The following is a 14,152-nucleotide window of genomic DNA, read 5'->3' on the forward strand; positions in this document are numbered from 1 at the left end:
AATCGAACTGCATTTTTGGTGCACGCAGAAATTATAAAATTGCGGAAGGCGAGGATGGCTCTTCACTGTGGTGTTCGTAAAAGGAAGAACAGACTCTTTGTAAGGTTTAACCAACTAGCCATGACAAAACTATTAGCGGTCCGCTCCTGCCAGTGTTTGCTTTTAAGTCACTGAAGGGACAAAGCATAGATCATTAGCAGGGGTTGTACGCTGGGGTCTACGTAAGTGGCGTGTATTTGTGTGTTTACAGAGCTACAAACCGCAACTAAATTCACTGTTAGTAAAACCACCTGTCTGGAGCGCGTCCATCAGGGTCTGACATTTGAAGCGCCACAAAAACAGCGGGAATCAAGCTGCTGAGAGAAAAATGACTGACTGTACGTTGTCTTAACACCCAACATATGCATTTAACCTTTCTTAAATGTTGCCTTTCCGTTCAACATTCTTTTCTAGGGGCAAAACGCTCAGCAGACCGCAGACCTCTCCGTTTTCGGGGATCAATGATCGCTTGTTTTGCATATGCGGACGATCAAATGAAAGGATGAGTTCAGAAAGCGTCTCTCAGGGACTCTCACGCCGGAGAAGGAAAGAGCATGGGGTGACTTTCATGTCAATGGAGAAACTTTCATTTCATTGAACAAGTCAAAACAAAGCATCAAAATAAATGATTCGCCATTGTTCGTTACAAGAGAGTCACAAAGGGAAATACAACTCTTCAAAGTCCAAGGATCTGGACGATGAGATTAAGTGCAAGGGTGATTTTTGGGAAATATAGTATAGAAAAGCAATAGAAAGTTCAAGTGTACAGAAGTTAAAGGAAGAGTTCACCCAACAATGAAAATCACATTTATTTACAAGATCCTTATGTCGTTCCAAACTCAATTGGTTCAGAAGACTTAGAATATAAGCTGGGTGAGGATTCTTCTAACGTGTTTCCTTCTGTGTTCCAATGAAAAATGTCCATACATGTTTTGAAAAATAATGACAGCATCGAAATTTTTTTTGATGAACGCATTTAGAAACTGGATGTGTTCCTGAAAGAGTCAGAAATTAACTTTCCCATTAAGGGGCAATACTGTATTTGACCCCAGGAACTGATTTCCAGGGATTTTTTTATTTATTTACATTTGTCAGGGCAGTTTTTATAGTTATGTTATTAACTGTATTGGTAAATTTAACCAGCTATTTCAATAAATCGGAATAATTTAAACTGTTACCAATAACAACAAACTGAAACTGTATAAATTATTAAAAAATAAATAAATAAATAAAAAACAGGAAGTCATAGGGTTGCAATATTATCGACTGTTGCTCTTGACGTTGTAATAATTATTAAATTAATAGAAATGCTGGGGAAGACGCATCATATTCTGCCTACACAGACAAACACATCAGTTCATGACGTTAATCTAATTTAGCGCAAGTTCTGAAAAACCCCTGATATAATCACTGAAGCTGCGAAATGAATCTCTCATGAAATAAATTTCTTGTGCGAATTCAACAAAACGGTGTTTTCAGTGCTGACTAATCTGAATCACCTCTGATTGGCCATTGCATTCAGAAACGTGTGATTGGTTATAAGGCTCAACGCTGCAAAAAACAAAACGTAAAAAGCTAACTGATGCAGTGTGCACAGTGACACTTTTCATGTTTCATTTTAGCAGTGACAGCCATAATAGATTTAGCTTAATTATGCAGGGGCAACTTCTGCCACTTTATCTTGAATTTGTGAGGTATTTATGTTCATCTTGGTGGCATTTTTGCCCTTAGATTTTGGACCCTGGTTTCTAATATGCAGATTTCAGTTTTACTTTGGAATACATGCTTATAAGTGATCGAAATTGGGACTGCAGAGAATATTTTGCACTTCACCAACAGCAAATTCTATACAAACCTGGCACAGCTATCCTTCCTGATGTTGGGTGGTCCATTTCCAAAATAAGGCCATTGTGAGCAACCTGGGAATGGAGACAAAAGAATGTGAGCCAGAGAAAATTACTCATGCTTGGTTTTTACACTCCTTTTCACTCCTTTTATTGAAGCTATTAACTCACGGTCTTCTCACAGACCACACAAATTTGCCATCTTAACTGACTTTTTCAACACTGAGACATCTTTGCTTTTACCAAAGAAAAACAAAGTTAACAGACACAACAGCTCAAGATTTATGAAGGGTAATGGATTGTCATTTTGATTGCTCATATAAACATACGTTTCTCAACCTGCTGATACACCTTAATTAAATCAAACAACATACCATAAATACATTCCTACTCCTTTTAGCTTTAAAGTTCACCTTAATATGAAAATTGCACTACTGTTCAAGCAATAAATGCTTTTATTCAGTAAATATGCATTAAATTAATCAAAAGTGACAGACTTATGTTACAAAAGACTTTTCAAATAAACACTGTTGTTTTGAATCCTTAAAAAAGTATTAAATATTAAGCAGCACAACTGTTTTCAACATTGATAATAATCAGAAATGTTTCTTGAGCAGCAAATCAGAATATTAGAATGATTTCTGAAGATCATGTGACACTGAAGACTGGAGTAATGATGCTGAAAGGGTTAGGGTTAGTTAGCTTTGCATTACAAGAATAAACGACATTTTAAAATATATAACAGCTATTTAACTATTAATAATATTTCACAATATTACTGCAATTTTAATTAAATAAATGCAGCCTTAGTGAACATATGAGACAAAAACATAAAAAAAATTGTTCTGACTTTTTTTTAAGCCATTCAGTAACTTTACTGAAAGATATCACCAATAATTTTGCTATTTCCAAAAAAATAAAAAATAAAAAAATAAAATAAAAAAAAGTCACTGTCCTGTGAAGGCACGTCATCCTCTGAAACTACCGCATGGCTTCAGAACACTCTGAATAAAGTACACAAGTCATATGGATAATGTTGTGTTGCTTTTTTATGTCAGTTTCCAGTTTGACAGTTTCCATCCTATTTCATTTTCATTATGAAAAACAGTTGCCAGGGTATTCTCAAATTTCAGTCTTGTGCTCAACGGAAAAAAACAAAGACATACAGGTTTGGAACGACACAAGAGTGAGTACATGATGACAGAAGTTTCATTTTTGACTGAACTATTCCTTTAATCCACTAAATTGTGTGTGGGTAGAGATGAAAGGAAATGTATATGAAAACAGATGATGTGCCTGAGTTGGCATCTTTTTCTGTTGTTCTGTTTGGCTCATGGGACTCCAAACATCTCTCAAAGTCCAGCATCGGTCTCAACAGAGTCCAGGGCTCAATGTAGTCTGTCACAGTGCATTAGTGTCATTAGCGCTATAGGTTCTCATGTCACTGAGCTGAAGCCAGACAGTTATGTAAGATGATGTCCAGACCACCAGACATGGATGACACCCTTGTGTTCTCTCTCTCTCACTCACTCTTTTCTCTTCTCCTCCCCAATGTTTCCCTCAATACTCTGTGTACTTCTCTGACTCTTCTGGGGAAAGTTCCAGACTTTGCGAGATAGTAGCTCTGCATGATGTCATGCTTTATTTAGAGGCAGTTTGGATGCGTGATGCGTATGCCGGCTCTCTTAGGGCCGTCTGAATGATGCGATCATGGGTAATGTGAGTGTTAAGGATGTGGCTTCTGATTAGAGAGCCATTCATCCAATCTCCTACTTTCTCTTTTTTTTTTCACCTGACCTTGTTTTCTTCACTGCCTCTTGAGCCCGCTGTACCCTACATGATTTCTATGTCCATTATGACTGCTTCTTATCAGATTGTACAGTATGACAGCAATGAGATCCTGTGTTAAGTTCATGACAGACTGCAGGATGTCAATGGTCATTCATGCTTGCTTTGATTTTATTTATTTTTTAGCGTTTTTCATGGCAAAGACTTACCTCTAAGATTGGGTGATTAAGTGTCTTAAAACACACACATACACAATCTACACTCAATTATTTTTCTTTGTCGACTAGCAATATGGATGCACCATATTGCATGAATTACAGGAGAATTCTAATTTTTGAAAAAAAATTTTTTTCAAAAATTCATGAAAAATCCCAGCACAGCGTCATTTCTTTCTTTCTTTCTTTCTTTCTTTCTTTCTTTCTTTCTTTCTTTCTTTCTTGGCTTTCAGAGATTAATATTTTATGTATTCTAAAAAATACACACAGTTAAATTATTTTTTTACTTATTTACTTTGTTGCATAAATTGGCAAAATTAAAGCTTTCAGCAAAAAAAATAAAAAAAAATAAATAAAAAAAAATAAAATAAAATAAAATAAAAAAGTTATAATAGGCTTGTATGGTGTTTTGGAAATAATGCCACAAATGTCGGACAAGTCTAATATGTGAAAAAATTAAACATTTTCACAAAGTAAAAACCCATTATTATGTCATACAATGACATTTTTATGATGGATCTTTACAGTTCAGGACTGAAAATCTAGAACAATGGTAAAGTAGTAAAATCTAAACAAATTGCATTTGAAAAAATAAATGATAGTAAAAAGTATGTTTCAATGTGACCTTCATATAACAAAAAGGAATAGGTGAAATCCATTTCAGGTGAAGAAACACCTGATTATGTAATCAACTGCTGTGCTCGGTTATCTGTGAGCATACTAAAACGATCCAAGACTTTCAATTTTGCTTTTGAAAACAAATCTCTAATTGAGTCTGAGATGGCAGAAATCACTGTAAAAGTCCAACATGTGTGCATAATGCTTTAGCCAGTCTGATCGTATTCATCACAAAAGGCTCAATTCTCGGATCTGAGAAAGGCTTCGCTTATTTTTTTGCATCCCGAGCTGCAATATGGAAACGGTTAAATCAAGCTGGATCACTGGGCTCCTGGCCTTGAAGCCATACATTCACAGCTACCTCAGTCAGTGTGTGCATCATCTAACATATCCGACGTCCACCTTTGAAATGCAAATCGCTGAACGGAGGAAGGAAAGGTGGAGTAGATGCACAGCAGCAGAGCTTTTTTGTGGGGCGCTTGGATGATGCGCAGCAGGCTCTGTGTTACAACCGGAAAGAAACGAAAATGCTAATAGAGGACAGGAGAGAGATAATGGGGGGGGGGGGGGGGGCACAGAGTCAAAAAAGAAGGGAACAAGGTAACAATGATGTGCTTTCCAGTAATGGATCTGATGAAATGACTCTTTCAGGAGAGAACAAAGGGGGGTCTCCAAAGTCCCATACTGATGAAGGTGACTCTATGACCAGCGACAGAATCAGCCAAACAGACTTTCAACAAGCTATAAGCTGCAGGAAACTATTTTTTTATGTGTGTGTTATGCAGCAGGGAAAGCTGCTGTTGTATGATGAAAATGTAATGATGTAAGGATCAGTGTTAGGGAGTAACTATAAGAACGTTTTTTGGATATATGTGAGATGTCTTAGTTGCTTGTTAGTTGCTAATATGACTTGTTAGCTCCTGTAGTTTGTCTTGAGTTCTTATTCTTTTTCTATATCCTTAAATAAATCTTGGGTGGTTTATGTTATCTTGACTCTAGTTGCCAAGGCAATTTCCAAGGCAAATTTTCATTTAGTTTAACTTGATGTACTAAAATAACTATTATAAAACGACTAGTTCCATTCCTTGATTCTGATTGGTTGAGCCGGGTTCGAAGCTGTTGTAAATTACACTATAAACATACACCTTCATTTACTTCCGTGTGTTGCTTGGCAACCACTTTGTTGGAACCACAGCAGTTTTGCTTGGTGGAAGAATACTGTTTTTATTAATATCATTACACTTTATTTGCTCTGTTTTATTCTGTGAAACCTTACTACGTATATGGAATAACCGTTTTATAAAAGCAATAAACCCTGTGAAGGCGTGGTTTACAGTGAATTTATAACAGCTAAGGGGCCCTAAATTCACTGTAAACCACTGCTTCTTGGGGCTTATTGCTTTAATAAAAAATAATGCAAAATATATATAGACATATTAAATATTATTTAATAATATTATTTAAAAATACATAGACATATTCAAAAATATATATAAAATGACAAAACAAAACAAAACTACTCAAATATATAAAAAAAAATCTTTTAAAATTTTTTTTTTATTTTAGCTAGTTGCCAAGGAAATATTTCTCATTTTCATTTAGTTTACTCGATGAACTAAAATAACTAAAACTAAAACTGAAATATATAACTGAAACTATAATATAAAACTGAAAACTATTAAATAAAACTGAAAATGTAAAACATATATCCAAGTAATAAAAAAAAGTGATTATTAGGGGTGCATGATATATATCGGCCGATGATTAATGCGCATGATCTCGTCAGTAAAGCCGGTTCTCTAATCAGCGGTAAATTCCATCAGGTGCGTCATTTCACATAGAGCAGCTATTACTACACAGAGCCGTTGTTAACTGATAAGCTGCGCAAATCCACATTCATTATCAGCATGGATTTGCGCAGCTTGTCATTTAACAACGGCTCTGTGTAGTAATAGCTGCTCTATGTGAAATGACGCACCTGATGGAAATTACCTAATTTCCTCTCTCTGATTAGAGAACCGGCTTTACTGACGAGATGCACATTAATTATCGGCCGATATTTATTGTGCACCCCTAGTGATTATACCAACTAAATTATTAATATTATTATTACTAGTAGTAGTAGTAGTAGTAGTAGTAATAGACATACACACAATGTCATAGTCAGTCAGACCCAGTCCATATCCAGACCAGATGGTGGACCTAGTCCCAGGAACAACCACAACAAAGCCCTTGAATATCAGTGAAGGCCACGATCCTCAGAAAAGACCTCCACGACTAGAGAAGTTCTCTGCACAAATCCCACATCGTGAACACGTCGTTTCAGGGCCAGCTAGGAACACAACACTGTTTTTAATAAGCTGCATGATCATAGTGCTTACGGCTTCTGATAAGCCAGCTGTTTTCTACTGGCTAAATGACAACACTGCCTTCATATTTCAGCTTGCTGGACAGACTACAACTCCCAATGCCAGCGTGACGTATCTCGCTCTTCAAAGCAGAAGGAGCTGGAGAATATCAGTCTACAACTCTGACTTGTGATGCAGCAGGAATCATGAATCACACCGTGTTAATTTGCTCACGCCAGCGGAGAACTGGTTCCCTGACTGAGCTTGGTTTCTCCCAAGGGTTTTTCTACATTTCTGTCAACTGATGGAGTTCCGGCTCTTTGCAACTATCGCCTTTGGCTTGCTTAGTTTGGGTCTGAAAGACACTGAACATTCAGGAAGGTCATTGATTTGATGGCACTGACACTGTCAGATGAGAACGAAACTTCAGCTGATTCGTACTAATGAACTAATCAAGGAACACAGGAAAACTAGGTCAAGGCAGGCATAACAGAAACATAAACGTGACAGTAATATTTCAGTAACAGTAACATTCTAATATTCTAATATATATTAGAATAACTATACAGTATATATATAACGTGATTAATCACATACAAAATAAAAAATTTTGTTTACATATGTGTGTGTACTGTGTATATATATTATGTATATATAAATACACACACATGCATGTAAATATTTAAGAAACGTTATGTTTATATATTAATTATATTTATAAATGATATAAATTATATGAATATACATATATGCATGTAAATACCATAGACTGTAAAAAAGATGGACGACATTCACTTCCATTAAAGAAAAGTGAAGCCGCCATTGTCCCAATAGGGCGCGGCCATATTGCACTGATTTGGGACCAGAGCCTGCGCAGTAGAGAGCGTCCACACTCCCACAGAGTCAATCACAAACACACGCATCTGACCCTTTTTTAAATTAGCCTGACTGGTCCAATTTTTGTCTGCTGATTTTTCATATAAGAGGCTTGTGTTAAAATAAAGTAAATACAACTCCAATCTCTTCCTGAAGATCCCGAAAAAGTCAGTTGGCGCCTCGGTTCGCTCAGAGAAGCTGTCAGTCTCAGCTGTCAGTCTCAGCTGTCAATCATGATGTCACACTCCCGTTTTTATAGCATCACATAACTAACTAAAACCAAACTTACTTTAAAAACGAAAACCCTAACTTACATCAGCGTGATGAAATCTACATCAAATGACATAAACCATGTTTGAAAACAAAATATTTAAAGTGAAATTTAATTCTTTAGTTTGTCCCACGTCCCATTAGATTACATGGAGAGGGCGGGGTTTATGACCTATACTGGGACCAGCCACCAGGGGGCGATCGAAATGCGATGGCTTCACTTTTGAGGACTAGTGCGGCACACCTGGTAAATACATTTAAAAAGGACCTAAAACTTTTTGCCACACCATTTAACTTTGTGTCAGTACGTCATAAATAGAATGCGGCAGCAGTTTACTGTTGGGGATTTGTCGTGTTGCACTACACAGTGTAGACAGCATCACTGATTATAATGTGTTCTTTAGTATTTTGTCGTGTCGTGCCTCACTGCTCGCATCCGTTGTAGACACAATGTCAGTTTATGAAGAATAAAGAAGGGAAAGTTAATCTTCTGAAATAAAGCACCAATATCTTCTCAGGTAAAAGTTATTAGAACCGTGTCTAGGTACAAGCTAGCCATCACACGGCTAGCTCTGACCTTATCAGCCCATTTTTATCCTATTATGTGATTCGCTCTTGTCGCTTATGACAAAACAGCTAACCACTCACAATGAGCTTGTCTTCTGAAAAGATTATTTTATTCACTTATGTCAGAAACAACGAATATCTTAAAAAATTGGCTGTTGTTCTCAATGCATTACATTGTTATAATTCGGAAAAATTTTACCCGCCAACTGGTGACTGACACAGTTACATATACAGCGCAGATTTTTACTCACATCTGGCGCTTGGCGAGTGTTAATTTTAGGCCCTGCATGTAAATATTTTCAAAATATATACATGCATGTGTGTGTATTTATATATACATAATAAATAGGCTATACACAGTATGCACACATATGTTATCTAAACAAAAACTTTTATTTTGGATTAATCGTGATTAATCATTTGACAGCACATACATATACACATATATACACACACAGACATATATATATATATATATATATATATATATATATATATATATATATATATATATATATATATACATACACACACAGAGAGAGTATGTATTGTATGTGTTTATAATGTAATTTTATTAATTAAGGTAAATTCTGCCACCTTATTTGAGATAATTTCTATCAAAAACCCTAATTGTTTCTGTGAAAAATCAATATCACATCAAAAATTGGATATTTAAATGGCTATGCCTTCTTAAGCAGCTGCAATGCAGTTAACTACTATTTGTTAATAGACTGCAGTGTATCTAACTACTTTTCTAACAGTATTTCACCTGTAGTTTAGCTATTAGGCTACAGTTTTAAAATGAATAGTAGATCCCAAAAGCCGGCAAAGAAATAAAACTAGTTGTATTCCCAGTAAACAAAACCAAAACATGTGGAATAATTCAACAAATCATTAATCACACATGCTTACACATTACAAGATGAAATTATTTCATGAACAGACGTGATTCTGTCACGGTTCTCAAAGACGAATGGTTGGAAAGTTTCCTTCCGATGCCGTCTGCGCTCAATGCGGGAGAGAGCGAGCCACATCCTCCCTTTGCAGATTTGGAGGAGGCAGGCTGAGTAACTTATGGCTTCTCCTTTATGAATTATTCGGTCAGAGTGACTCTGCCTAAGAATATGATGACCTGAGTGACGTCAGAAGCTCTGTGGATTGACATGTCAGAACGAATAGAGAGAGATCTGAGAGCTTCATGCGCTCAAACCTTCAGAGTCATTAACTCTGCGAGAGCACACAGACAGATGAAGGAAGGAGCAGTTCAGAGGTGTTGATGGCTGATGGATAAGAATAGAGCGCTGCAGGGATGAAGAACACTTGTAGGACAAAACCAGGAAACCAGTTCGCATTTAACACTTCTGCTTCCATCGCACTGAAGTCAATGCACTTTTGGTTAAATACCTGAAATGAGGTCTACGGTGAAGTGGATAGTTCACCCAAAAATTTAAATTCTGTCATTAATTACTCACCCTCATGTCATTCCAAACACGTAAGACCTTCATTCATCTTCGAAACACAAATTAAGAGATTTTTTATGAAATCCGAGAGCTTTCTGACCCTGCATAGACAGCAACACAACTGACACATTCAAGGCTCAGAAAGGTAGTAAGAACATCATTAGATTTCAGATTAGATCATTCAAAACAATTAATTTGTGTTCCGAAGATGAACGGAATGTCTTACAAATGTTACTGAAACGATATGAGGGTGAGTAATTAATGACAGAATTTTCATTTTTGGGTGAACTATCCCTTATATCCCTTATATCTTAACACAAGCTTAAGATATTTACATGCTTTTTTCTACATCATAAAATACATCAGTAATACTTTACTTGTCTTGATAAAGGCAGTTGCTAACAAGTGTTGAAATGGGACTACAGAGGTGGTTGGAAACATTAAATGTCATCATATCAACAAGTAAATTCATCTACCCACTAGTCCGCTTTTACAGCCTCACTATATTTATAATCAAACTCTTGCAAGCTGTTCTAACCCAAACTTTCAGGGAAAATGTTTTAAATAAAGACTGAAAGAGTTCTTGGAAGCTTAATGGTCATGCGACTGTGGTGTAGATCGTTTATGGTCTACAACCTTATTTAGGATTCAAATGATTTATAAAAATATTCATTTGTGAAGATAATATGATGAACAAAATGTGTCAAAATCAAACTTTTGTTAGTCACAGTGCCTATTTTGGGCAATATGGAAAAGCCAGTGGAAAGATCGTACTGGGTTTTTGTTAAGAGAACCAGAGTGTTGCGAACTTCTGGGTTACCCTACAAAAACATTTTTTGTAGGGTAGGGTATCACTCTTTAGAGAACTCAATATGATCAAGAAATGTATTTTCTGAGAAAGAAACTTCCCATTTTTCAGGAAAAACTAAATCAGCTATAATATACACTAAACATTAGTGGTGTTTGCATGTGCAAAAGGTTGCTTGGGCGTTCTGGATGGTTGCTAAGTGGTTCATGTGAAAATAACACATCTGTAAGTTCTGGTTTTGTGTAAGGACAAGCCTGGAAGCTGATGATGTTTTCCTCCACAGAAGCTCTGAAAACGTATTTACAGTACATCTGTGTTCAGTTAAAAAAAAAAAAAGAACTAACCAACTTCTAATGGCATTGGTTCGCTGGAAGTTTCCACTGGTATGTACATATGGCTGAAATACCATTTGTTCTTGTGTATGTCATAATCAAACATGATTCAAATGGACAATGTTTATGTCAAAACTGGAGAATGACATGAAAGAGCCACAACATATTTTCAGTGAAGAATTATTTACAAAAAGAAAATCATTTTAAAATAGAAATCTATTGTAACATTATAAATGTCATGTACTAGCATGATCCAAAGATTAAAAAAAGTTAAATGTTCCAAAACAAAGATCATTTTAATGAGCCTAACGTTAATAAGTCCAAATGTGTAACAGTGTGTACTCAAACTCAAACAACAACAGACGAAGAACTGAACAAACTACGTAACTTAAATAAACACTGATAACGAACTCAAACGCAAACAGCTGTGACGATTAAATGAATATCAAGAGGCAGCAAACATAAACAAAGGCAACAGGAAATAGTCATAAGCACACTAAAAGTCCATGAGAATAAAAACTAAATTGAGAGTTTGTGACAATAAACTTTGTTACTTTGTTACCTTGATGAATAAATGCATTTAAAAATAAATCATACTGGCCTCAAACTTTTAAACACTGTATTTCTCAATCACAGAAAGTTATTAGATGCTATTACAAGACTTGAAATACAGTCATAAGGACTACTTGTTTCTGTTTTGGAGTTTGATAGTTGCGATCACTATGAACTGTCGCATGGAAAAGAAATGCATAGGATGCACAAGATTCAAAACATCTAGCTTGTATTCCACAGAAAAATAACAGCATACAGGTGAATGAGAGAATGAGGATGAGTAAACAATTTGGTTGGGTATTTACAGATTTCATAATTTAACTACATTCCCATTCACAATTCAATACTATATATATATCAGATACAGTACTTACAGGTCAAATATTCTTAATAGAAAATAGAAAACTCTCAACTAAAGCATTAAACTATTCAGTGAACCCTATCAGTTGGTTAAAAACAACCTAATTATTAAATTAAATTACTTTTTAATATTAGGTGTAACAATCAAGACTATCAAATTACATTATAAACATTTGAATATAGTAAGTTTTTTTATTTAATATTATTATTTAATTTCATGTTTTATATTATTTATATATTATTTATAAAAGTTGTTTTCATGACAGATTAATTAATAAATTAAAAAGGCCAAGTAAAATATAATCAATCTGTAATATATAAATTTCACTGCTGGTTATATATGCTCTATATAATTGTGTATGTGATGAATAAAAATCTTGAATCTAGTGCATTTATTTATAGGAGCACAATGCTTCTGTCTAGAGTATTTTTTTCTAGTTGACTGAAGAAATGTAATATTACGTGGCATACTGTTTACAAGCTGATTTACTGTCATAATTCTGTGCTTGAAACACTGCAATTATACAGTACCTGAGACATGATTCATTTCAGTAAATTAAACACCTTCTGATGTTCATTCATGTTTATTTTGTGTTATAACTAGTAATAAAGAGGAAGAGATGATCGTTCACATGCTGACTGAATAATTGTCTGAATATGAAAGAATTTGAAAGCTGAGACTTTGTTTTATCTCAAAAGTGAAAGAGCACAAATCTTATTGCAATTATTGGATGGCAGACGGGCTACAAATAATGTTTTTTTAAGAATCAATACCAAGATCATTAAAAGTGTCAACCCAGCCCTAGTAAACAACAGAAACATGATTTCTGTGTGAACTATTCCTTCTGTTTAGTGCAACAGAAGTCAGTACAACAGCAGGCCCGATTTATGGAAGATTTTTTCCGTCACTCTGCATTCCTGTAATGAAAAATCTGTTATAACCACAGGCACACAATTACGCTTCTCTGAACTGTAAAGTGGCTTTAACCTCAAACAAACCTCAAAATCAGCAGCCTTTCTAGCGAGCGCTTATAAATTCGCAACTTAATCATAACTAAATATTAAATCTGACAGTGGCTTCCGTCTTCCCGGTGGACAGCACTAAATAATCAAACGAAACTGGCAGACCCACAAAGCCATTTCAAGTTTTGTGAGACATGTGGACACCAAATCCGAAGCCTGAAGCCTGCGACCGTCTGTTAAACTCTCACTGCGTGGAGCAATAAAGGCCCATGTGCCAGCGAGCGCCTGGCACGGCGGCTCCATATGTGTGCCCTGTTGCCCCTGCCGTGTGGTTTCAAACCAGATCGCTGTGTCTGCGTGCTGTAAAAGGTCTGTTTATTTGTGTTTCTCTCACGTTTAATGGCTGCCTCCGAGGCCTTCTTTCATCCCAAGAGCTCGGCTCTCCTCCCCCCGCCGCTCTGCGCTCCAAGAGACGACGGTTGGAGTGCTGTGGTGGCGTAGGAGTAATAAAAAAATAATAAGGCTCAAACGTTGATCGATGGCTTTAATTTAAACATCATACATGTGTTATTTTTGGTCCATCAGAATTTATTACGCTTGCACTTTCCGTTTTATGGCAGTCAATGCGGCGCGTACGCAAGCTGACATGAAAGTTAAAGCAATCAGCTGCTGCCTATGGATCGAAGGAGGAAGGAGCTATTACACGGAGTCATTAGGTGTCACGTTGTCAAGCACTAGTGATATATGCTATACTGTTCGCATGCCTGAGTTATGGGATTCAGAGCATTAAGATGACTACTGCAGGCTGGGAATTACAAAGGGAATTTGTTTTGTAATGTAATGGTAATTAGAGTGCTTATATGGCAGGATAGTATTTGGATTGGCTAACATGCAGACTTCATTTAAAATAGAATTCATCATATCATATAAATTTTCCATTTTTTATGTTTTCGAAATAAGCTTGTTTCTGTAATGGGATATAAAAAAAAAAAAAAAAAAAAAGATAATTGTGACTTTTTATTTCACTTTTCAGACTTTTACTCTTTCAATTCAGAATTTTTTTTTTCTCACAATTGCAAGAAATAAACCCAGCACTGTGAGATATAAACTCA

General features: G+C 35.8%; 1 protein-coding gene across 4 annotated transcripts in view; it reads right to left on the reverse strand.

Moving 5' to 3' along the window:
- The window catches only part of sugct (succinyl-CoA:glutarate-CoA transferase), a 114,167-nt gene that overhangs the window by 16,567 nt on the left and 83,448 nt on the right, over positions 1–14,152 (reverse strand). For all 4 annotated transcript variants that reach the window (XM_042751644.1, XM_042751649.1, XM_042751646.1 and 1 more), the window contains one exon: positions 1,895–1,958. In XM_042751644.1, coding sequence (XP_042607578.1) covers positions 1,895–1,958 — 64 coding nt within the window. The remainder of the gene's footprint in view (positions 1–1,894; positions 1,959–14,152) is intronic.

This window comes from Cyprinus carpio, chromosome B24 (genome assembly GCF_018340385.1).
Source record: "Cyprinus carpio isolate SPL01 chromosome B24, ASM1834038v1, whole genome shotgun sequence".
Classification (NCBI taxonomy): Eukaryota; Metazoa; Chordata; class Actinopteri; order Cypriniformes; family Cyprinidae; genus Cyprinus; species Cyprinus carpio.